Source organism: Poecilia mexicana, unplaced genomic scaffold (genome assembly GCF_051168715.1).
Source record: "Poecilia mexicana isolate PSO_F unplaced genomic scaffold, ASM5116871v1 scaffold_9, whole genome shotgun sequence".
NCBI classification, from domain to species: Eukaryota; Metazoa; Chordata; class Actinopteri; order Cyprinodontiformes; family Poeciliidae; genus Poecilia; species Poecilia mexicana.
Genome location: NW_028263378.1, coordinates 10,186,822 through 10,212,744, shown reverse-complemented (window position 1 = coordinate 10,212,744; position 25,923 = coordinate 10,186,822). Strand labels below are relative to the sequence as shown.

General features: G+C 38.5%; 1 protein-coding gene across 2 annotated transcripts in view; it reads right to left on the bottom strand.

Annotated features, from left to right (window-relative positions):
* rasgrf2b (Ras protein-specific guanine nucleotide-releasing factor 2b) overlaps window positions 1-25,923 on the bottom strand; it is a 51,297-nt gene that overhangs the window by 14,028 nt on the left and 11,346 nt on the right. For both annotated transcript variants that reach the window (XM_088008767.1, XM_088008766.1), the window contains 14 exons: window positions 16,379-16,485; window positions 14,779-14,926; window positions 11,796-11,885; window positions 11,585-11,721; window positions 8,707-8,823; window positions 8,500-8,579; window positions 6,505-6,698; window positions 6,286-6,395; window positions 6,089-6,207; window positions 3,014-3,174; window positions 2,863-2,929; window positions 2,319-2,455; window positions 1,827-1,909; window positions 36-284 (listed from right to left, as the gene is read on the bottom strand). In XM_088008767.1, coding sequence (XP_087864893.1) covers window positions 36-284; window positions 1,827-1,909; window positions 2,319-2,455; window positions 2,863-2,929; window positions 3,014-3,174; window positions 6,089-6,207; window positions 6,286-6,395; window positions 6,505-6,698; window positions 8,500-8,579; window positions 8,707-8,823; window positions 11,585-11,721; window positions 11,796-11,885; window positions 14,779-14,926; window positions 16,379-16,485 — 1,799 coding nt within the window. The remainder of the gene's footprint in view (window positions 1-35; window positions 285-1,826; window positions 1,910-2,318; window positions 2,456-2,862; window positions 2,930-3,013; window positions 3,175-6,088; window positions 6,208-6,285; window positions 6,396-6,504; window positions 6,699-8,499; window positions 8,580-8,706; window positions 8,824-11,584; window positions 11,722-11,795; window positions 11,886-14,778; window positions 14,927-16,378; window positions 16,486-25,923) is intronic.

Here is a 25,923-nt window from a genome sequence, read left to right as displayed (position 1 = left end):
CATGACTGCATATTTGTGTGTGTAAATTGTAAGACCTGATGGGTATGGAGGAAAAGGGCTTCTTGTAGATGTCAGCCAGTTTGTACATGACCACGGTTGCCGTGGTGAAGATCCTGTACGTGTGCAGGAAGGTGTTCAGGAAGTCTATAGAGAGGAAGCGCAGGTCGGTCAGCCGCTCCAGCAGCCGCTCCACACTCGCGTAACGGATCTGGGGGACCTTGCAGGAGTTGAGCGTCTTGCTGAAGCAAATGTCAACATCATCTTTATGGAGGCGCACATCGGATCTGATGGACACACACACACACACACACACACACACACACACACACACACACACACACACACACGCACGCGCACATACGGACACAAACACAAAACAGCATGTGGGTGACTGCAGGGCAGCTCAGCAAGAAAAATGCATTAAATGCAACTGAGCAAAAATAAGGTTAAGCCAATAAAGAGAGAAATTAAAATGAAAACTATAAATTAAAAGAAACCAACATAAGACATAAAACTTTGACTTAAAGCAATTACTTTTTCACAGGAGCATGGATCTAGTATCAAAATGGTCACAAAGGTTTTAGACGTAGAAGCATCTTGATAATTGTGATTATGATTGTTACATGCTCTTTTGAGTGTCCATATTTTCATGCAAGTCAGTGCAGACGATAACAGACACGTTTGTCTTATCTCAGTGAGGTTTTCATTTCTATAACTAGGCATGGGCTGCCATGAGATTCTCATGTCATATCCCTGGATAAAATGACAGTGGTTGCACAAATTTGACATATTATCATAAACATTTAAAAGAAGAAAATATAAGATGATGCAGCTGTTTTTGTTTTAGTCCCTTCTCTAAGGTTTGGTGCGTTTCCATTTTTAGGGGGGAGAAGAAAAGAAAGCCTTCTGCAAAGGCATGTTTTGTACTCACTTTGATTTGAAGTAATTTTGTTATTATTTGTCCGCAGTGCACATTAGCTACATTTGGCTATAGGGCCGCCATAAATGGTTTCAACCAGCAGAAGGTCAAATTTAAAACCACAAAGCGGGTTTATTGCACAAAATGCCCTCCTTTACTCTTTCTTCCTTATTTTCTTGAAGAGTTTAAAGTTTGTACATGAAAATTGTGCATGAAGGCAGGATGTTAAATTAGTCAGGCTGACAGCATGGGTTTCGTCAGCTTTTTAACAGACATGGATGCTCACAACTTTCAAAACAGCATTAACTTTATAATGGACTCATTTAGACTCATTTTATATTCCTACTGACTGACTGGTGAGAAAAAAGTGTAATGGAAAAAAGCTGTGCTAAGCAACGGGTGGCAGAGGGGGGACCAGAGTATGCATCAGAAAGTAAAAACTAAGATAAAACTCTTAGTGTTGGATTTCTCATTAAAATAACCAAGCTTTACTAAAGGTACAGCCCAATGGAGATTCTGAAGCAGCCTGACATTTTACTTTTTAATACGTAGCTCTTGCTCAGAGGTGAGCAACTCCAGTCCTCGAGTTCAAATACCCTGCAACTTTTGGCGGCATCAGTGCTCTAACACACCTGAATCAAATAAATTGTTAATGATCAGGCTTTTGCAAAATAGCAGAAGCAAATAAGCCTTTTGATTCAGGTGATTTTGAACGAGGATGAATGCAAAAGTTGCAGGACATTGGCACTCAAGAGATATCACAAACTGGCCCATGCCTACTTAAAATCCAAACTTGTGTCAATTTTGAAACTAATTTCTCTCCATAGCACTTCACTTTGAACATGCAGCTTGCTCTAGGTGCATAGCATGAAGATATGTGTGCTTTTCTTCACACAAAGACACTTACTTGATCATATGAGGCACAGTGACTTTAGAGTTTTCCTCAAACACACTAGTCATCAGGCCATTACAGCGGATATTATCGATGCACTGTAAATACACAGAGAGCCACAATTAACCAAAGACAAAACATTTTCTAAACATTACACAGACAACTGGTGGAGAGAGCAACAGAAAACATCCCAAAGAAGTTTGACCTGGCTTTATCGTTTTCCTGCTTTAAATTATTACAAAGGTAGGATTAATAAGAATATGTCAAGACAAGAAAGCAATTCATAAACCCGTCATTGTATTCTATGTGACAAGAATTAATCCACTGTGACATGCTTGTACGCTGTTACCTTGTTTGCGAAGCACAGAGGCAGCGAGCCCAGGGGAACGGCACCACACTCTGTTTACTCATCACTAAGCCCCCTCAATGCCCAGCGGAGACATGCTCTTGCTGTTTGGAGGTGTTCTTGTTATTATGTGTTTGTATGGATCTGTGTTGGTGTATTACCTGGCTAATATCACTGGTCCATGCAGCCTTCTCCTGCCGCGACGGCGCCAGCAGCACCACAGTAAATGAAGCCGAGTCTGACGGCTCCACCACCAACTTAAAGTCCAGCTGACCAAACACCTGACCAGCCGTTTTAGCTGCAATACGGGGGGAAACAATCAGCGTCTTTTACACACCTAGATGGTTAAGCTCCTAAATATTTATGAGGAAAACAGCAGCACTGAAGGTTAATTAGGCAAACCTTCGTCTGTGCATTGCTGAGGATTAAAGGTAAAATGGACCATGAGAATCCACACGAATGCCTCACTCTTTGTATTTATGTGTATAATTACCAATCCTAGACGCAAAATGAATTTTCACATAAAGGAGTTACAGTTCTATAATGCTAAAAGATCATACCATGATATTTAAAGGGTGAACATCTGATATTTAAAGAAAATTAATTATTGTTTGACATCTAATTAACCTTCAAACGAGATGCAGAGTCTGAATAACCCGATACGTAGGAGGTATTGAAGAGAAGAGAAGGAAACACTGTTCTTACATTCGTCATCAGCAGCATCTGGTTCCTCTATGAGTGTGCAGTCAATAAGGGACAAAACTCCACCTTGCTGTTAGAGGAAGAAGAAAAAATATTCGAGATTCTTTTTCCTACTTGTGTATTGTTGCAGAACACAGTGTAACAGTGATGTCACCTTCAGGAGGTGCAGTTTTCCACCAGAGCTGCGAGTGCAGACTAGAAAGTGCTTTGTGAAAAGGAAACACTGTCGCTCTCCCTCTTTCTTCAGGGAAAGGGAGCCGAGTCGGACCTTGCTGAGTTTCCCTCGCTCCACGGACGGCAGCTGGATCAGAGAGCCTGTGGAGCAGGAGGGGCACAGGATTATATTACGCATCATTAAACTGACTGAAGAGAAGACACACACACTGATTTAATCCATTTATGTGATTAGAATTAAAATTCCTGCGATTGTTAGTTGAGCCTCCACAACATTTCTCTGAGCGTCACAGCAGCAGCTTCTCATTCTTCCAACAAACTTACAGATGCTTTTAGACATGCACCAATTGCTGCCACACAATGCTCTGCTGCTTTATGATAGTGTTATATACTTATGTCAGTCAAAATGAACAATAGCTATGAATGAATGCTAATTTGTCATTCCCTATAAAAGTCATCACATACATATGTCATTACAGACATTTTTTTTAAATAGTTGTCAAAATCTGCCAAGTTTTTCTTTATCATTCTTTCCTTCCCAAAACTGAACAATTTCTGTCAGGAAAAATTCGGTTTTCACTGATAATATTGTTTACAGCTGTGCACAGTTTAGTCCAACGGTTGTTTCTTGTGTTTGTTGTTAAATAAGTTTATGCTTTTCTTTTGCACAAAGCTGTGAACTAATTAAAACTGCTAATCATATGTGTTTAGTGCCTTGTACATATTTACTTCACTAAATACATTAGCATGTAACTTGTAAATGCAGATTTCAAATAGCTATGCAAAGACTATAAAGTGCTCACTAAGATCTGACTTTCATTGACATGAATACTTGCTTTTGAGGAAGGAACTATCCATTTTGTTCTAGTTGTTTTGAAAAATGTACAAGATGTACAAATGTCAAACATAGATGTAAGACTTGCACAAAGTGAGAGAAAAACTGTAACATAAAAGTTAACGGATGGATGGATGGATGGATGGATGGATGGATGGATGGATGGATGGATGGATGGATGGATGGATGGATGGATGGATGGATGGATGGATGGATGGATGGATGGATGGATGGATGGATGGATGGATGGATGGATGGATGGATGGATGCTAAAACTAAATTCCACACTTCTTTAGATTAAGTGGAAACCATCTTTCCTGAATGCCTTTCAGTGTTTAATTTTTTTTTTTTTTTTTTTTTTACGGATTAAAAACTTGATCCAAATTAGAAAAAAACAAGCCGCTTCTGATGAGTCAGCTACAGAGGGAAAAACTCAGCCTGATTTCCTAGGACAGTTTAACGTGTCTTTGTCATGATTTCATCCCTGCAGCTCCACCTTCTGTGTGCTGATTAATCATTACCCTCACCTGCTCTGTGCTGCTGCCTATTTAAACAGCTGCTCGTCACCAGCTCAGTGCGAGATCGTCTGTTGCCACTGTCACAGCTTTCAAGCCTAGTCCATGTTCCTAGTAGTCTTCTGGTTTCCTGATCCTGCCTGTTTTTTGACCACTGATTTTTGCCTTTTTCCCTCTGCTCTGAAGATTGTGCCTTCCTGTTGCTGAACCCTGCCTGGTCCTGACCCTGCCTCCTGATTGCCGTCTTTTGGATTACTTTGCCTGAGAAACCCCTGTGCATGACCCTGGACTGTGTTAACGACTGGCCTCTGGTTTGTGGATTTTGTCCCGGTCATCTAGTTCCTCCCTGAGTCCCCGCGGCCCCCCTCTGCCCTTTCACCCTACCCTCTCCAAGCCGGTTTCCCGACCCCTCTGGTCCTCCACCTCCTCACTCACCAGTGTGACCACTCCCCTGTGGAACCCCCTCCTTTTCCCTTTATTTAGTAATAAACCTTTTGTTCTGATCTCTGGTCTTGGCTGCGTTTTGGGTTCTGGCTGATTTTCGCATACACGTTACAGTCTTTAAAGACTTGTAGATCTCTCCCAGCCAACAGACTTAACAATAAAACCACTGACAGGTAAATTACGTCGACTATTTGGTTAAAACACATTGTTCTGCTGAGAAATCTTGGTTCCTGGCATCCATCACCTATTTCAAGGCGGCACCACTCCCAGATGACGTCGTCCCTCCTCAACAAGACTGTGTGTTTCACCACACGGTAGAGACAGCTCAACAAGCATAAGATCCTAATCTGTAGGATCAACTGGAAAACCCATTCATCAAAGGGAAAATCCTGCAGCCCACAGTCACCTGCTGCTATTTTCCAAGAGCCAAACACCACAGGATGCCCACAAAGGTTCTCTGTAAATGCCACAAGGGGCTGCGGCTGTTTTTCACAGCACATCAGACAAGTAGTTTCATTGCCGCTGCTAAATGAGAAAATCTTATCTAATTTTACCAATTTGATAATTTATGTTATGAAACAGTAGGAAGCCGTTATTATGTTTCTACACTTTGAATTAAAGCATCCAGAATGAACACCAGAGTCCATATTGAATTAATGTAACTCAATAACTCCTCAACATAATTCAGTTTTGAAAGATTGTGTTTTTATAATAACTACTTGTTGCTTAAGGTGTGCAGAGGTATGTGGAGTAATAAAAGTAATTGAGTGGTTTTACTTTGTTAGACCAGGCAGAGCCTATAGTGAAATCATGCACGTGTTCAGACCCAGGAGAGAAAACCAAACATCAAAATCCAGATTTTGACAGAATCACATCATCTGCAAAGGGAAAGAGGAGAACCTGAGGCTCCCAAAGTATATAGTGGCACTATTGCTCCTGGAGCAATACCAATACTAGTCAGTTACCGAAGCATCTGCCAGTCAAAATAGTGAGTGGTCAGTTATGTGCATGTGCATTAAGACATCCCAATGTCTTAATGAGGTTTTTAAAAAATCACTTTTGGTGTCTGTAGGAGATCCACTGGCTGCAGCTGACAGTTGTCCAGCATGTGAGGCATACAGATGTTACACTACTGGGACAAGAGCCCAATACATGCCACTGCTATCGCACTATTTTAATGAAAGAGCATAAATCACAGCAAACAAGGAGTTTTCTGAATCAAACCGCTAAAGAGCATTGCTGTGCACTGATGAAGACTCACCCTGCCTGACGAAGGTCTGGCTGGTGTCCAGCAGGATGTCGCAGCCCTCAACAATCATCCTCTCAATGGCCAGATTCTTCCGGATGTTTTCTGTGTCGCTAACTTCATCGTGCATCACTCTGGACACACAAAAATCAAGTTATTTCAGTTTTTATAATCAGAGTGAATAGACAAATGTTGAGTATTTCAGCACCTACCTAGATAATTCCTCTAATTTGGACTTGGCAAACTCAAGACTCTTGCGCTCCACATGCTCATGAGGTGTGTGGGCCAGGAGTTCGTGTAGTGTTATGATGTAACGGGGGATCTTTATGGAGGAAAGAGCATTATGGAAAAGCAAAGTGGAGTGGATATATACATCTAATTCAGTCATGCAAAAGTTTGTTTCCGAGCGTCAGAGTGTGGCAGAGATCTACCTGGAACATCGGGTATGTGAGAAAAGTCTCGAGCATCCTTCCTTCACAGGCAGCGTTGGACTCGTACTGTTTCAGCAGTTTGTCGAAGTCTCTGTTCTGCTTACAGTTGGCCAAAACCTGAAGGCTGTACTGATGGTTACGCACAAACTCCTGGTAGATGTTTAGCATGGGCAGCAGGATGTCAAACAGGTCAGCTGGAGGTATAAACATATGATATAAATCCACATGCAGTCAGTACCTGCAAATTGTGACCAATACAAATCCATTGTTTTTTTAGGACATTATCTGTCTCTCTGTCAGTATATTCGTATATTTATAAATATTTATTCAGTTGCACTTTTCTATCCAATGACTGTTTAACTGTGCAGCTCTTTCACAAGTTGCAAGGATTCATGTTTCACATAGAATTAATTACTGTTAATTTTCATCAGTGTTTAACGTTTGTGTACTCAGTCTAGAAATCACTTGACGTGAAACTAGAAACATAAAAGCAAAAATATTTCCAAGCATTATTTTTACTTAATTCAGCTATAAAATGATAAACCAGACTGCGAGAAGAAGAAAATGTCCCCTGGGTATTTCTTCAGCAGAAGCAGCAGAGTCCAAATGTTTTATTAGATATACTGAAATTTTAATGTCCTTACTAGAGTACATGCAGTACATAATTTATGAAGCTTAACGATGCACTGAGAAATTGTCGGGTGATTAGAAATTCATACGTTTCACCTTAATCAGCCCTGACCAATGATTGGAGAGTTGAAAAGTCCAAAAATAATATTTTTCTCCTAAATGGTGAGCATGCTGGACTGACCATTCCCTGGTCAAGCTAACAACAGTGTGTCCTCGGTGTGTAAAGTTGAATAGTTTCACAAGCCATTTAATTTTCTAAGGGTTTCATTCAGGCTGCATGAAGGTAAGAGAGAGCAAGACTTTCAACAGATAACAGGAAGACTAAATGTATTAAAGCAAAGTTGCTTTTTTCTATACTTTGAGCTTTCAGTCAATGTCTGCCACGGAAAATATTACATTTTGTTATGTTATTAACCTTTTGCAAATCTAAAGGTTATGGTAAACATATGCATTTTCTAGAATATACACACTGCGTTAGAAATGTTAGCCGCACAAGATGGTAACTGCTTTTATAATTTGCTAAAGATTGTTTATGATTAAAATCTCTTACCATTTTCTCTTTGTTTTAAAATAACTGTGAAACCTCTCTCAAACAAAGGGTGTGACATCACTTTTTTTTTTCCTGAAATAAATAATTAACACTTGCTCACAAAAATGAGCTTTTTACTAAATTGAAGCAGAAATTGGCTAAAATCAGTATTGGAAGATCAAAAGAGATGAGACATTCAGCCCCTTCAATTCTTAATAAAGTCTATTTAATTAAAAAAAGTAGCCACTATCTGAAATATGTTTGGCCTTCTTAAAATGTATTTATGACCTGAGAAGGGGAAAAAAATAAATATATGAAAAATAAAAACTGCACAGTTCTTTTTGGTGGAAAAAAAGGACCGGCTGCATAATGAGGGGATCTCAAACATGTTTTCTACAACAGTAATCGATATGAAAGACGTCGGTGATGAAATGTCTACATCCAGATTCCGCTTGAAAAGAAGAGTCACATCAGGTCGACAAGTTTAATTAGCGCTCTCCTCTATGTTATAATTTGTCACCAGTAATTTGCTGCCACATCTGTCAGCCGCCTGTCTCCAAGGTGATGCTTATCCGCTCAGGGGTCTTTTTTTAGGGGGTGAGACGGTGAGAAGCTTCTGGTCTGGATGGTTATTGTCTGTGAAGACAATTAGTCTGCTCAGTGCAGACTGAGATAGGAACATCGGGTTTTTGTGAATAGGACTAAGTGACATTAACAGTGTCGTCTGGTCTGAATAGGAAATATTGAAGCGGACAATCGCTAAAAAGCCGACCTTCATGCCTTCAGCGAGCGCGGTTATGGATTGTGTTTGTGTGTGAAGGCGAGTGACAGCTCACCCAGCACCAGAGTTGGCCAGTTGGCGATCCTCGCTTTCAAGCCTTGATGGAAAATCTCATGGAGGAACATAATGGTCTCACTGGGAACATATTGAAAACGCATTAATAGTGACGACTTTAGGGAGATTTATAGAAGAGCAGAGAAGAGATTTTGGTTTAATTTTTTTAAAGTAATAAAAAGACAAGTTGAAACATACACCAACACACCTGTTGAGGAAGATGCTGCTCACATCATCATGGCTGATGGGAGGTTTCTTTGAGCTGGCGGCCATTCTCAGAGGTCTGAGGAAACAGTTGACCAGGATGTAGAGCTGGTGGACATACCTGTCACACACACACACACACACACACACACACACGCACACGCATACACACACACGCACAAACACACAAGTAAAAAAAAAAATACGAAAGGTTGTTCTACAAGATATCCTAATATAGTGGTATCACAAGCCATACTGCAAACAAAGAGAGGCATGCGATGTGCATCCTGTAGAATAGGGCTCCCAGATGTGGTAATGCACACACACCTCCAAATTGTGCAAACGGCCTGGGACTGAAGAAGGTTGTGGATTTTTGTAGGTTGAAATTTGAATACAAAATACATTAACCACCATAGTCTGCCATAATAACAAATTTTGCAATTACATGTTGCATTCTCTGCTGTAATGAACTGTCCACAATGCAACTGGAAAACATTTTAAATATCCCAAATAAAATACAATAAAAATAATAATTAAAATGGAAATGGAAAACCACAGACAACAGAAATCTTAAATAAAATGGATTATGATGTATCTGTAAACAAAATAACCCTTCAAAAATACATCAGAATGGAAATTATGAAGCTCATTTTAATTTATCATGCGATTAATTGATTGATTTCTGATTGCACCACAGTTAAGGAGAAGAAAGGATCATGTGGTTTAAGATCTGCTTTTACAATTGTGCAGTGCAAACTGATTCAGGGTTCAGAGTCTTGCTGTAATCAGTGAAAAACAGATTTTTGCTTTTGTGTGCATCACTCCTTCTTACTGCAAATGCTAAGATATGCACCCTGTACTACGTTCAGACAACTCCTGTCATCTGGATCATTTCTACCTGCTGATGAATTGATGAATTTTAATGGTGCCTTCCTTCAACATGAGCCTAACACAGATGGTGAACGCACAGAAACCACCCATGTTCCCAAAGAACCTTTGCAGATTGTCAATAAAAATCATAGTGCAAGTGCAACACCCATGGGTGGTATTGTGATAGGCAGCAGTTTACTGTAAGATTTTAACAGGATTGTAGTGCACAATGTAAAACTGTAAACTCTGAAACAAAAAACAACAATTACAGAGGCTTTTATAACAACTGGATGTCATCATTTACATTAGTTTGCATACATGTAACTTTAATAAGCTTAGCTTTTAAACATGGCAGAAGAGAAACATAAACATAGAATTTAAAATGAACTTGACCAGCTCCAACAAGAGCTCTCAGTTTTGTCTCAAAAGTTTTATTCTTACTTTTAAAATTACATTTGATACTTTTAGACTAAAGATGCTCAACTGGATAAGCTGGAAAACGATAAAGTATTTATTGTAACTAGTATTGCGATCACAATATTCTACAGTAATATTGCTATAACTTGATTGTCTTCAAGACACCTGGCTCTACAGGGACCCATGGTTTATTTTTCCACCACAGGTGTGTTACAAATAAACTTTAATTTTAATTAGATTTTTGATCTTGAGATCAACAAATCTCTATAACAAAATAATGAATCAGAAAGCTTGTTACAAATCTTTACCATGAGTGCCAATAATTATAAAGTATTACATCAGTTAAAATGTATGGCATCAGACGTAAGCAAGTCAACTCATGTTAACTTGACATTAACAACTGCAGTTTGTTTAAAATGATGCTGCCACAATCTTTACCAACACTGGAAAAATGAATTATAAAACAGCAGAGCTGAAATCATTGGCTCCCAGTTTGCAAAACGATACATTTCAAAGTCTTGCAGATGGGTTTATAAGGCACTGAATGGTCTTGAACCTACAGTAAACACATTTTCAATCCGTGTTTCTCAGGTCATCAGAGACTTACAACACTTTTTGTTTTCATGACCTGAACTAAACAAGGAGAAGCAGAATTTAGTTTTTGTGTTATAGAAACAAGTTCCTGAAAGTCTGAGGTGTTCAGAAACTACTGACACGTTTAGGCCAGAGTTGGATCAGGAAGGATTTAAAATGTATGGCCATCATTTTAATGGTTTAGTGGAACTAAAAATGTTTGAAACAGGACAATAGTTAAGTTGTTTTGTTTGTTTGGGGGAGGGGGGTTTCGGAAAATGATTTTGACATATTTTTAAAGTTGTGATTAGTTCAGAATTAACTTGTTTCAAAGTGATGGGGGAGTCATAAAAAGAAGAGGCGCAGATGGAGAACGGATGCCTTCTGGTCAATCTAACAATCTGAAGCCGATGCATTTTGTCAGGTCCAGTTTTAGTATTGCCCATAAAAATCCAGTCAGTTGTCATCCTATATATCATGAGGGATCGTTCATAGAGCTTCATCTGCACTATCTTAGTGCAAAACGTATGTTCAACCATAGATAAAAATGAATAATATACCACTGAACAATTTTAAACAATGAAGCCGTAAAATATGTAAATGATACGTGATGCTAAAGTTTCTCATGCGAAATGTTGCATGACCAACCAGAAGTTCTTCCTTTTAATCTTTAATTGTGTTCTCAATATTATTAAAATTCAAACATGTTTTTTTTTCTTCTTTCTCTTTTCTTTCTTTAATAAAGAGCTCTCCAGGTAGAAAGTCTTGATCTCAATTATTATCTAGCACCAGATATTATTTTATGACATTAACCAAAATTAATAACCGCCTTGAGAACTCTGTGATCTCTGTGCTGCACTCCTTCTGCTAATTTGGCTAATTCAAATGTGTAAAATTAAATCTAAAGTAAAATTACATTTACAGAGCCACCAAACTGTTATCAGACTATTTCCATAGGAAGATAACCATGACCATTTAGATGCAGATTGTGATGTTGCTCGAGGCATAATGTATTTACATACTCTGTCTCTGCCTCCACCATATTGAAGACGATCTGGTTCCTCTTCCTCATGCTCTCAGCATGCGGAGAGCAAATGTAGTCCTGGACAATAATTTTCCACTTCCTGCGACACAGCCAGCCTCGCATGAAACTCTGAACCTGTGGAAGGAAAAGGTTAAAGGTAAATACACATATGAGAAATAAGAAATAAAAGTGATTGTCATAATATTTACCTTTTTTATCTTTTTGATGTCTGGGTCTTCGTTCTCGTGGTAGACGTGATAAGGCCGCATCCGCTCCTTGGTTTTGTTCAAAGCTACAATCTTTTATGAAAAGAGATTTCAGTCCAGATTCAGAAATTATTGCCACGTAACACAGCAGATGCATAACAAATCCCTTTCATTATTCATTAACAGAGATATTTATTAAAATAGGATTTCAGAGTATTATGTAATTAACAAAATTAGGATGCCCCACTTTTGCTTCCAGCTGATTCCCTGAATATTTTTAGTGCAGAGTGTGCTCAAAGAATCATTGGTGTGTTTATAGCAGATACCAATCAGACTTCATCATCACTGAAAGCCTTCATTCAGAGCAGAGAGCAGGGGAAAAACATGGGGGACAGCTCATTCTGGCTAACAGTAAACACATTCTGGCTAACATTTTGGACAAGAACAGCAAAATTTTCAGCAATACTTAAGAAAAAAAAACTCTTCACAGATTTATACACTCCAGTGTGACATTATTTAACCTGTTTGTTTCTACTTTCAATCCAATTAACAGTATCTGCTTCTGACATATGTGGTCGGCCTCGAGTGAAAAACCAAACACATTTTCAGCTACACTTCATCTTTATTTTCCCATTTGCCAGAGTTATCATGCAAATTATAGCAAAGAAGAGCCAGACTGCCAAGTCCTGAGTGTAACACTGGCTAGTTTGTTTAAATATTCATAAATGCAGAGCAATACACACACACAGAGAGAAGAAAACAAACAAACAGACATACACCACTATGTGGTGGTGAATAACCAGCTGCACATTTGCTCTTAAGTTCTAATCCTTTTTTCATGAGCAGCTTCATTAAACATGCAGATGTTTTCTACTGCAAAATAACTTTCATTAGTATTGTTTTATTACCATCCAGCATCCCTGAATCCTGGCAATAAGACTCGCCAAAACAACACACATTAGACAGAAGGGGAAGTGGCACACTTGTTGCTCAAAGAGAAATTTACAGCAGTGAGTGCATCATTTCTTCTCAAAGACAAGATTGCACACGCGAGCTCGGGTGTTCAGACTAGCGATTACTGACACAAATGAGCAGAGACCAAATTGGAAACAACAGCAGAGCTTTGATTTATTGAGAGTTTACCAGCTGGACCATTGAACAAACAGCATCCCCCCTTTGAACAATCGTTATTCGCAGCAGAATGCAATTTCGAACGAATCCCTGTAACATTAGGAACAACTTTGGAGTTCTTTCTGGTTTTGTCTGGGGCAGATGTGCATTTGCATCATTAAAAGTGAGGAAGTTAATTGAAAATCTTCCTTGTTGTTTTGTGAAAAAAAAAAGTTTGATTTGGCTGGTTAACTGTAGAGGAATTAAATCTGATAAAATCTGGTGTAATTTAAATCATGTTTAGTCAATCTGCACAGTATGTTTATCCCAATGGGTCATAAAAGTGAAGTGATGTTGTAAACTCCATAAATGATGGTTAGTTATCTAAAAAGGCTGTGCATGTTTATCCTTTGCTTGTTGATTTAATGCACTTCTCACTGACAAAAGCTTTTTTTTTTTTAATGTCTTAAATGGGGACCAATCTATTAAAAAAGGAGGTTGTAAAGTTATGACTGATTGGTGCATGGCATTAGCCAGGTGTGTTACCACAGTTAATCTGTTTTCAAATAGTTTGTTTTGCCTTTTTGTACACAGAAAAAGCAGCACTGTTGGGTTTCAGCCAGAATTTCTAAACCTAATTTACAGCAACATGTCCTGTAAGTTTTGCTCAGGTTTGCTGACCTTTTGGTGGAACCTCACAGATAACCAACAACGCTCAGAGTAAACGCAGTCTTTGCAATGATCGCTCACAATGAGGCTGCGTCTGCCTCTGTTTGACTTTCCGAATCATTACAATAACATCACAATGTCCTAAACACATTTTATTCATCTGTTGTCTGCCAACTGTTTGTAATGTTTTAGCTGTTTAAAATTGGCAAAAGCAATATTCTTCTTACAGGTTCTGGCAGTGGACCTTTTCCACTGCAATGTTTGAAGCACTGTGGGAGCACTTATGTTTACTAAAGCAAAAATGATGCTATCAATCTAATGCACACAGCTAACTACATCCTGTTAATCTGTGTGGTGGGGAAAAAGAGAAAGGGGAATCATTTTGATTAACAATGTTGTGAGGTCCTGTTGGGTTTTATGTGTTCACACAAACGTGTGATTTATCGGGCAGCGACGGCTGCACAGAAACAGGACGCGTTCGATGAGCTGGGCTGTCTGTGAGGACGCCAATCAGGCATCTTTATTGAGGGCCTCCTACACCCAGAAGTGACCGAGTGCACCCACTCCCTCACTGCCAAGAATACAAACATAGAAAACAACCCACAGCACACACACCGACACTGACATGTACACTGTATAGGTTTATTCAAATGCTTTCTTTTTGCTTTCACCCTTTGTGATTTGTTAAAATGGGAACACAATGCTGTGTGGGCAGGATGGTGAGTAAAAGAATATAGAATATGACTGGGAAATAGAGGGAAAATGTTTATGCAAGAGTCCTGTTGAAATGCCTTCTAAGGTTTTTATCCTACGATTTTATCTTTACAGCGCTGTAATGTTGCAGCGCTGTAAAGTACTTGGTGTTTCAAACTCCTTTTAATATTATTGGTCCCGGATTTCCATTGAAAATGATTTGTATTGCTCTCCTGCCTTGAGGGTCAGAAGTGCAATAAGAGCAGAGACATAAGGCCATCCAATAAACCGTTGACTGAAGAAGTTGTTTTAATGGAAAGCACTAAATCAGCTGTCCAAGTCCATTTGTAAAATCCTTTAATTCTCTTTATTTAGATGTTGCAATTTTAAAATATGCACACAGTGTTTTCTAAGGACAAATGTTTAAAACTGAGGGTGAAAAAGTAAAAAGAATAAACTAAATTATTTTGAATAAAAACATGTGCGTCTGCAGTCATAAATGCGTGTTATGTACCTCAGATTTAAGTCTTTCGATTTCTGTGTCCTGGTCCTCCAGCTGAGTGCGGAGCTGATTGGCAGCCACCTTCTCAGTCTCCACAATTTGCACAAGGTGGATGTATTTCTGCATCAGCACTTCTCGCTCAATAATTATGTCAGAATAGCTGTGAAAAAAGAACATTTTATATTATAAAAAGCAGCTTACATACTCATGAGAATGAATATCTTAATCCTTTTGAGCTTTGATTTATCCAACCAAACTTTTTCTAATGTGGAATGATCAAACAGTGAATTAAAACTTTTTAAAACTGGCAGAGTAAAAATAATCTCAGCTTTATCAAGTACCAGAAGTACTGAAACATTTAGAGTAAAAAGCAAACACACATCTCCTCCCCCTGCACCAAGTCCAAGTTCAATCTCAAATGACTAAATTTTTATTATTTTTTTTCTGAGAAATTTCAGTTGCATTTGTACGGAATGTTCTTCCGTACATTTGTAATGATTCTGAAGCAGTAATTTATATTTGTGTAATTGGTGTGTGAGAGCTGCGACATTGATGCAGTAAAAGCAAAACTAACAGACAAAGCTGCATGAAAAATTAAAAACATTCTCTAATGTTAAGGAGGAAATTGGCAACCAGCTGCTACTGGTCACAGCACATTATCACTGGTTTATGGCTGTTTGTTGCTCATATCAAGGAGGACAAACATCAGCAATAACTGTAGGGCAGTTGCTGTTGCCCAAGAATATGGAAAGGATTATAAGCCACTTCTAAACTATGTGGATATATTTATAGGATTGAGTATCTTCTCTGGAAAAAATCCCAACTCAGCTGGACAAGGAGACAGTGGAGATGCTCTGTGATCAGAAGGATCTACAGCTGAACCCGTTTCTAAAAACCATAGTAGATACTGGGGTTCAACAAGGCACAGATCAGAAAGGTATCTCGGTTTTTATAAGTTAAAAATGTCAGCACAGCATCTCTCAGGGTATTTCAGTGTTTTAAAGCCCATGACTTGCATATGTGGAGAGATGTTTTTAATCCAGAGGATCTGGTGAGACTTAGAGCAGCAGTCAGTGTGGTTTCTGCTGCCATAGCCCATTCACTTCAAGATTCCCGGTATTTTCAGTTCAAAGTTGGTATTCCACGTTCTTTTGCCATAACAGCTGTTTTTTATTTGGACCATACTGCAACCAACAATGTGTTCCTGGCAACTCTTCCGATAATTTCTCTTTTTTTAGACATTCTCTAAAAAAATATCCTTATGTGTAAAATATCCATTTAGTACATCAGCAGTTTCTGAAATACTCAGTCCAAAACCTTGCAAATCTTTGACATAATTACACTAAATTTCCTACAACCTTTGAAAATTGTAGGAAAAACATTTGTAAAACAAAATGAAATGAATCTTAACTTTAAAGTTCAATCTTTAGTTAAGGAAATAGTAAATATGAGGTAAAAGTGTCTGAACTCAGAAAGTTAGACATGATTACTAATTAAAGTTAGATTTGACCAAATCCTGATGTAATGACATATTGTCTTTCCATGGTCAGAGAATACAACTTTAACTTTAATGCTTATTTGCATCAAAAGTACTTGTTATGGCTTGATGTACCTCGCCTGCTGGATGGCCTCCACCCATTCATCACACTCGCACTCCTCGTCCGTCCGCAGCTCCAGAGGTTTCTGTCCATCGTGGCCAAACACAATCAGGAAGTAATGCTAAGAGGAAAAAGAAAGGAGACTTGATCAGAAACGTGACGCTCCAACAAATAACAACGTGTTGTTCCAGTTCATGTACATAAATGTTTGACTGGTGGAAATGTAAAAGTGTCAGAAGTTTGGACTTTGCATCCCAATGATATAGTTCTCCTGTTGCATGAAGTTTTATTGCAGTAGATTTCATCACCTTGAAAGAACTAATCTTGTCAAATAAACAAAAACAGAGAAAGTCAAAAGTATGGATTTCTAGATTAAGACTTCTGTTCCTGGACACCATTCTGAGTCAATTGAAATGCTTTTTTAATTTACCCGACAACAACCTCCATATGCAGCCCTAAAACAGACAGAAAGACAGGCTGAGGTAGGACTGGTGGCTCAACACAGCCATTTGCTCACTGAAATAAAACATGGAGTGTCGCCTGCGCTTCCCCTCTCCACCAGCCCATTATCATCACCATCAATTAGCCTGTTCTCTGCTGGTCTCTTTCATCCTTGTCTGTTTTTATCAATACGAATATCTGTGTGAATTTCTCTTAAAAAAAAAAAAACTCTCCCACACACGGGCACATGCCACCACAAGCAAGTACAGAAAAACACACAGCTACAGTAGAACACACACGCATGTACATGAGCGCTGTGTGAAGTGATAGAGGCTTTTATTCAAATGGTGTTGTCCTGGGGCAGTGGGTTACCAGAAGAGCTGCTATTTTTAGTCAAGGAAAACTGAACTCAGAGAAGACTGAACTCTGCATGGACTTTCTGTCCTCCTCTCCTGCTCACTTCATCCATCCATCTATTTCCTCCTCCCTCTCCAGTTGCAGTTCACCTATCTTCCCACTCCACCTCCTCTGCCCCGCTCAGCCAGCATCCTCGCTCCTCTTGTTGTCGAAACCCACTCCTCCTCTTCCTCCTACTCCATCTCCCTTCATCCTTTCATCTCTTTATGTTTCTTTCTGAGAGGGAGGACTCAGTGAACCAAAAGGAGTTGAGAGAGGAGACGGTCGCCCTGTAGGTTTGTAGACGGGCTTCAGCCCCTGCAGTGGGGAAGGGCCGGGAACTGAGGAGAGTTTATTGAAACGTGAACATTTTAGAGACCCTCTTTCATCTTTATCTGCACCTCCATCATCCCCGTCATGCTTATTATGTATCTGTCACTTCAATTCGCCACCCGGCTGCGTGTCACTATATCAACAACAATCTAAGCTCCGATGGGGAGAGAGACAGAAAGAGTCAAGGGCCACAGTTACGTAATGAATCTTAGCCAAGTACATATTCCTAAACTGTGTCACCACCTAACAAGAAAACATTTCCATGGCAACGCAACGTTTGACGGTTTGGCCGTTTTACACTTCCATTTTCTGCTGCTTGGTGCTGCCAGTCATGAGGGCTTCCAATGATCCATCCTGTAAGTTTAGACGTTAGCAAAAAAATATCTTCAAATAAAAAATAAAAGATTTTTGCAAATGCAGATTTTACAGATGGTTCTCAGCCAGAGCTGCTTAGCTTTACATCATCTACATGAAGATGAAAAATGTATTTGATAATTAATCGCCTTGCTGCTTTGATAATATAGTTCTGGTCAAATGTTTAACATACATTTATCAGCTTTGAGGAGCTTCTTATTGTTAAATGGCCTGTACTTGTAAAGCGCTTCATCTAGTCCAGAGCATCAGTTACTCACACACTGATGTAGCCACAGCTGTTCTGGGACAATCTGATAGAAGTGCAGTTCACAAATAGATTTTGGTGTTGGTGCTTTAGGAGGCTCATTCCAGAAAATTAATGTTATTCTGCTCTATTCGTTCCAAAACTAATTACCATATGTTTGAGATCATTTATCCAACTGTGTCCAGGTTTCAAACAGTGGAAGACCAGTGTCACTGTAGACAGTGAGGAGAGATTTACATAAATTGGCCAAAAGGTTGACAACAAGAAAATTATTTACTTCTCCAAAATCAATGCCATCAAACAGGAGTGAAACTTGCAGATTTCCACATGGACGAGCCAAGTGCCTTCTGGGAAAAAACAGAGTTTCACAGGCAAAACAAAGATCGAGTTATTTGGCCACAATTACATGAGGAAAGTTCAGAGACTCTTAAAATTAAGAACAGAGAATACACTGACAAGCATCGCGGCAGAGGCCTGTGAGAAAGTTTTACTGCCAATTGTACAAAGAGAGCAAAAAATAAAAAAAATGGGAGAATTACTTCCAAATAGAGCTGCAACAAATGGTTATTTTAGTAATCGATAAATATATCGATTGTTCCAATTCATTGCTTAAGTTCATAAAAAATGGCACATCTTTTTTACATTGAAATCATTTTTAAAAAATTACACTTTTTACCTTAAACTGTTAATTACTGCTTTGTGTGTTTTTCTTTCAGCCATATAGCCTCTTTTTTGAGTCTGTATATTCCAGTTAACAATTAATTGATTACTAAATTAGCTGGTTATTTCAACACGATTAATCCAGGCTTTTGGGGATCCACCGGACTGATGAGAAAAACACCACGACTGTCAAGAAATAACCACTACAACGTTAGCACTTCCTTCACAGACTTAAAAATGTGAGCGTTTTCATCCCAGCCATAACAGCATTCAACTGAGACATCAATGCAGTAATGGATTCTCACATGTTGTATCACATCCTGGTTTGGCATCAGCACACAGTGAGGCGCAATCACAACAGGATAGTGAGAGCTGCTGAAAAGATCACTGGAGTCTCACCGATGCATCTGCAGGTCATCTAAGCAGAGCCCAGTGTGTGCAGAGTAGATGGCATTTTAAAGGACACCATACATCATTTTCATATGATGCTCAATCAGGTGCTATTCTATAAAAACTTAGGAGTCATGATATATCTGTTGTCCATAAAAATCCACATTGAAGAGGTTTGTAAAGAGATAAAACATATTTCATTTGACGCCTGAGGTCTTTCAGAGCAAGTGAAAAATGTCTTCTTTTGTTTTATACCTCAGTGATAATGAGCAGTTTGCATTGTTGTTGTTCACTGCTAAAAATCTAAACTGCTTCATCAAATAAAAACTTGCTCTAGCATTGTGAATCTCTAACTTTATGAATCTTTCTAATATATTTAGTGAAGCCTATAATATCACCTGTAACCCCAACAGCGCTCTGGATAATTCAGACTGTGACCCTCTGTCATGTTGAAGATACAGGGCCCCAAAGTTTATTAAGGTTAAACTGAGGAATGCTTCTTTTCTTCAGTCAATCCTGAAGCTAAACGTGGAACATTACCTGCAACATTACATCATCTACTCATTTTATGATGTGTAATTTGCTTAATTTTGTTTCTGTCTGTATGTTTGCATATGATAGAGCTGTGATGCACAACACATTTCAGACTAGTGCTGACAATGAAGCTTAAAATACAGTATTATATATTCTCATGTAATATGATCTCTTTCCTGGTATTTGGTAAAATATACAAAAGTCAAGGTCTCAAATGCTTTTTGTCCACAGCAGAAAAACTCTTAAACCAAAGGATGTGGAGTGGATTTTATTTAGCATGATGATGGATATTTGCTTTTCTATTTTTTTTTTTTAAGTCTGCAGTTGTAAGGTGGCAAAATGTTAAAACCAAAGAAATCCTTGAATAAGGTAGTATTTATTTATTTTTATTTATTTATGTTTCAATTTTAGGTCCTGCTTGTTGGTTGTAAGTTGCATCCTTGCAGATTTTTATGCAATTTTTATGTTTTTGCACTTCTGTGCCAAATATTAATGGTCGTTAATCCACTTTCCTCCAGGTGTGAAAACTCCCTACAGTTGCAGAGAGAAGACTAAAAAGAAATGTTCAGTCTTCCAACTGGTTAACCCTCCTGCTAATAAGATGCATGGTGATAGGCAGGGCTTACTTTGCCCATCTTGCAAAAGGCTCTATGCTGACTCATTAGGCAGCTGATGGGTTGTTTCACCAACACACTGACATTTGAAAATGTGCAACAGATTGCTTGTGAAATTGTCTTTTTTTTCCTACTCACTATCCAGCCTACAGGTATAGTACCACAAAAAAAAAAAAGTTTTCTGCTTTGCAGATTTCCTCAGTGTTTGATTTTTTTTGTCACACCTAATTGTTTTAGACCATCAAGCAGATTTTACTATCAGAACATTACAGCTGGAGTAAATGCACACAATGACTTGATTTATTATGGTAATGAAGCTGTTTAAAACAGCCTGGCCCTGTAAAAAGGTAATGACCCTCTGATCCTTATAACTGGCTCAGGCAGCATCAAACCTTTGTGAAATCTGGCAATGAGTCTTTTATATCACTGTGGAGGCATTTGGTGGCATTCAAGCAGGAACAGTCTGTTTCCACAGCATTTCACTTTAATTTGACTAGGCCAAGCAAAAAGTTTCTATTTATGTTTTTTCTGTCCTATTTGAAAACTCACAGCCCTGCAAGGTTGTCCTGGATAGTTTTCAACTTAATAAAATAAATCATCATTTGACACTTTTTGTATTTGCTCAAGTTATCTTAGTTTGACATTAAAATTTCTTTCATGAACCACAACATTTAAGTGAGACAAAAAAGTAAACCAGAAGAAATCTGAAAGAGGGTAAGACATTTTTCATAGCTCTACAGATGAGGCAGCTTTAAATAAATTAAAATGACAGAATTTACTTTTCTCTGTTGACAAAACTCTTTCAGCAACTCTTTGCAATCATTGGATTTGTGGTTTGAATGGGCCACCATTAAAATGCTTGGTTAACACAACCAGCAGCCCAAATCTGTGAATTATCACAAGTGCTACAGAAAACGGCACTGAATTAATGCATTAAACACATAAATTAATATCATAAATCATTGCAAAAATGTTATTTTTTATGTTTTATTTGATGATTTCAACAATATCCAGGAAATTAATAGTATTTGTAGGTATGGTGAAAATAAAATAAACCCCCTTTATAGTCAAATGTTTTACTGACTACAATATAAAACTGTGTTCTCAGGTTATTAAAATACACTGAGCACAATTTATTGAACAAAAAAAGCACAATTACAACATTTTGGGTGAAAAACTAAGTGCACTTATATTGCCTTTTAAGAGATTAGAAGTAAAGTAGCAGACAGGAGCAATTGGCTGTAGTTCCAAGAGCGGAGATAAGACTGCAGACATTAGCGTTACTGTAGTCGTAAGACGCTTCCCACTGTATGTAATGAAGTGTATTTGGGAGTTGTCCATAATATGTCTCTGGAAGATGTATTAATAAAGACTCTGTAAGCCAGACTTAAAAAAGTAAACATCTTTATGGAGCAATCCAAATTTACAGATTCAGCAAGCCCAATATTTAGAGACTGGTCAGAGGGAATAAGCCAATAAAAGTCGTCCTCCTTTGATCTCTGCACTGCCTCCCTCTTAAAGGGCTCTGAACACCAAACATCAGGCATTCTCCAACGTGTGCATCTTACAAAATTATCACATGCTTACTTTCCACATCATGTGCTTAAATCCATACATCACTTGTTTGTCTAGACTCAGTGTCTCCGACCTTTGCTTGAATGTTGTCTGAGCACAACAAAGTCCTCTGTGTGGTCAGATGCAGCATGAATGAGTATTAAGGTGTATCAATCAATCAATAAATCAATCAAATTTTATTTGTATAGCACATTTCAGCAGCAAGGCATTTCAAAGTGCTTTACATAATTAAAATAAAAACAACATGTGTATTTGGTCTTTGAACTGTTGTGTAAGCGTTTGTGATCTCTAACCCCTGCAAATACCAAAGGTCCACTGCATATCTACCAGCAAAGTAAGAAACAGAAACCTTTCTGCACCATGAATGTCCCTTTTTTTTAAAAATAGCTCACCTCTGTTACATTTTATGGCCTAAATTCAGTTAAAGTTATTTTATCTACAGTAATACCAACATTGTTTTAATATTATTGCCAATCATTTTTTTTATATCAATTTGAGCATCAGATTCCTAAGTTTATATGCCATCAACTCTTGCAGAAGCAGTGACCCAACAGCCCCGGGGCGATCATTAAAGATTAATGTTGCTGCATCTGGATCAGACTGTAGCATCGAAGCTTTGCAGTACTGGATTCAGCCATACTCTACCATGTTCTCATTAGACAGCGGGAGAAACTGCAGAGGCTGGGTTGTTCCTGCGGATGTCATAAATATAATGAGAGGTCTGAACCCTAATCGGACCCTTTTGCTTTGCTTCCTGACTCTGTCGCTGCTTTCAGGTCTACCAGCTCTTTTCCGTTCACATCAGCTCAAACATATCTTCCATCCCTCCAGGCTTCGTTGCACTGTAGGAAATTTCACTGAGACTAATAAAGAACGAGAGAAAAGGGGAAGGCTAAAAAAATAGCTTGAGAACCTTCCTTGCTCCTTCTTTTTTCATGTTACAAACAATCAATTTAACACCCACATGAAACTACTTTTTTCCCCTCCAATCTTCGCAGCTGTCATATAACAACAAGACTGTGACAGAATGACATAAAGGAGTGTGTTGTGCCAAAGAGAGAAACAAGCACAATAAATGGCAGAGTTTCTTATTATTCACAGGCAGCGTTCTATTAGTAATTCTGATTTGCTTGAAGTGAGAGGAGAGAAAAAGGTCTGAGACAAAAAAAAGTATTCTTTGTTCGGCTCAGATGCTTTTCTCTTTATCGCCAAATATAGACTTAAAGATTAATTTGGATTTGGTGAAATTTTCTTTTTTTTTGCACAACATGGCTTCAGGGATGCAGACATGTTATGCTGCAACAGGAATAAGTGAATCAGTGTTGGGATCCACAAATGACTAGAGACCAAAATAAGCACCAATGATGCCACTGCGCCGTCTGGTACCACGGTACCACAGATGGGCCTTGTTTTTTGCCCCCTTCTCTCAATCAGACTCTAAAAGCAGGAAGCATTTTGCTGTTTTGATTGTGTTCAGCTTATAAGAGAGAAATCTGAATGCTGAGTGTTAAAGGTGTGATTAGATGTCAGTGTGTATGCAAATACATTCAACAAACACATTAGATAACAAACACATTAGATAAACTGCCACAGAGCTTTTACAGCATTATTTGGATTCTTAGTTTATAAAATGCATGTGTAAATTTAGACATTTTTGTTCACTAGTTTTGAACTCATCCATACATTGTGCAGGGCCTATCTTTGGCTGTCACTTAGAGAGACACTCTGGACAGGTCAAAGTCAGTCACAGGGCAATGCAAAGAAAAAACACAAGCAACTATACACACATGCAATCAAGTCAGAGAGACCAGTTAACCTAACAGTTATGTTTTGAACTGTGTGAAGAAGCCAGAGTACCTGGGGAGAATCCACTCATGCACAAGGAGAACATGCAAACTCCATGCAGAAAGACCCAAGGCCCAGATTCAGACCCCGAACCTTCTGTGCCATAGTTTTGGGCCTCTCTAATACAGCTTTACAATGAGTTGGAGACCATAATAATCAGTGCCTTAAGGTACTGATTATTAAGGTACTGATTATTACAGGTACCTTAAGGCACTGATTAAGGCACTGATTTTTTTTTTCTTTTTTTTTTTTTTGCAAAAAATCCATTTTGCAAATAACAAAATGGATTTTTACTCATTTTCTTATTTGCAAACTTCAGTGTATTTTTAAGGAGCTTGCATGTGACAGATCAACACAAGACAGGACACAGACACTGCGTTTCAATACTTCTGAAAAAAATCTGAAAAGTGCTCCTCGCATTTGCTCACATTCTGAATCTCCATCTCAGTCTCAAGATTTCTGCAGCCGCTAAAAGGTTTTCTTCCAGGATTACCATGCAGCATTTATATCCTCCAATTTTCCTAACAACCTTCATTTATTTATTTATAAATAAATAAATGAAGGTTGCTAAAAAATCTGAAATTTCTTTTACATGGCTAAAGTAACAACTATGCAAATAAAAACTATTAAAACATGGACACAATAAGAAATAAAAGAGGATGGGCGTTATTGGCCTCTCAAGAAAAAAGTATGGCATATCTACTCTTCATCTTTTTATCAAAAAATCAATATCGTTAGAGGATGTGGCTGTATAGTTTACGAACTCCCTGTGATTATTCCAGGAATATGGTGAAATGAATAGAGAAGTCACATATTTTCCCCCAAAACTCTGTTGTAGCTTAAAATTGCCACTAAATGTATTAGAAGCTCCATATATTAAGTTATTGGGAAGAAATAAAAAACAGCCTCTCCCATCTGCATATCCTTTGATTCCTCAGCTCCGGTTGCTCCCACAGGGGCAATAATAATAATAATAATAATAATAATAATAATAATAATAATAATAATAATATGCTGAATGAAGCCTTATGAAATGCTCCAAGGACAAGAGCAAAACAATCAAACCACTAACATAATGAAAATCTTGCAGACTCAGAAATACACATTTAAACTTATTTACTGCAGTGTCATCCATCATACTTGCCATTAGGAATAACACTGCAGAGAGCTCTGGAGCATGTTGTACCCTACAGGTATATTTTGTCAGATTAGAATCTCCTTATTTGATCCTTGGCCGGATTAGATGGAGACATGTGTGCCAAGAATGAGGCCTTGGCTGTTGCAGCTCAGCATAATACTGCTACAACAGATGGGTTTCACCAGATCCTAAATGCCCTGTAGGAATTGGAACATTAAATCGAGTTTGTTTACTGACTGAGCAGCACAAAGGTGCAAGTAGCACTTTCACCTCACAGCTATAAACATCACAGTAGTAGGTCCTTTAGCCTTTATCTGTGCAGTTTGTGTGTTCTTTGTCTGCCTGTTTATTTGTTTAGCAGATTTTCTTCAATAGTGCAGAGACGTCCACGTTTGGTTAAATTCTGACATTTAATTTGGTGTGTGCGAACATCCTTTGAGTAACTTGCAAACAATCTGAAGTCCGATCCCCCCAATGCAATGTCTGGTCTCCCGGCTCTCCCCTGAACCGCTGAGTATGCTGCGATGCTTGAAATTCAGGTTCAGAAGATTCACTGGCAAATATTTACTACTTTCAGTTACTATTTCTAATTGTAAAATACAACAACCTCTTTTTTTATTTGAGAAAATCCTCCCAGAGCCTCCTCCAGTTGCCATGCAACCATATGGTGATGAGTCCAGAAATATTCTCACACATATTGTAAAAGTGTGACTTTGCATTTTCACAGCTGAAATTTGGTTAATGTGTGCTTCCAGGTTATCCACCTGTTTCCTGTTGCTGTTGGACTATTTGTTCCGATTGCGAACGGTTTGAAGTGATGTATGTTTTCCTAAAAAAGGTAGGAATTTAGCCAAATTTGTCTGCTCTGATAATATTTTCCAAGCTCAGACATGTCTAATTGTTGTGTTATTTGCACCTTTAAGAGGAAGCTCTAGTTGTGATTTCAGCAGGTGTGTACAACATGCCCCCAAAGTGAAACAGGGTGGTTTCTCAGACCGGTGGAGGATTCTCCAC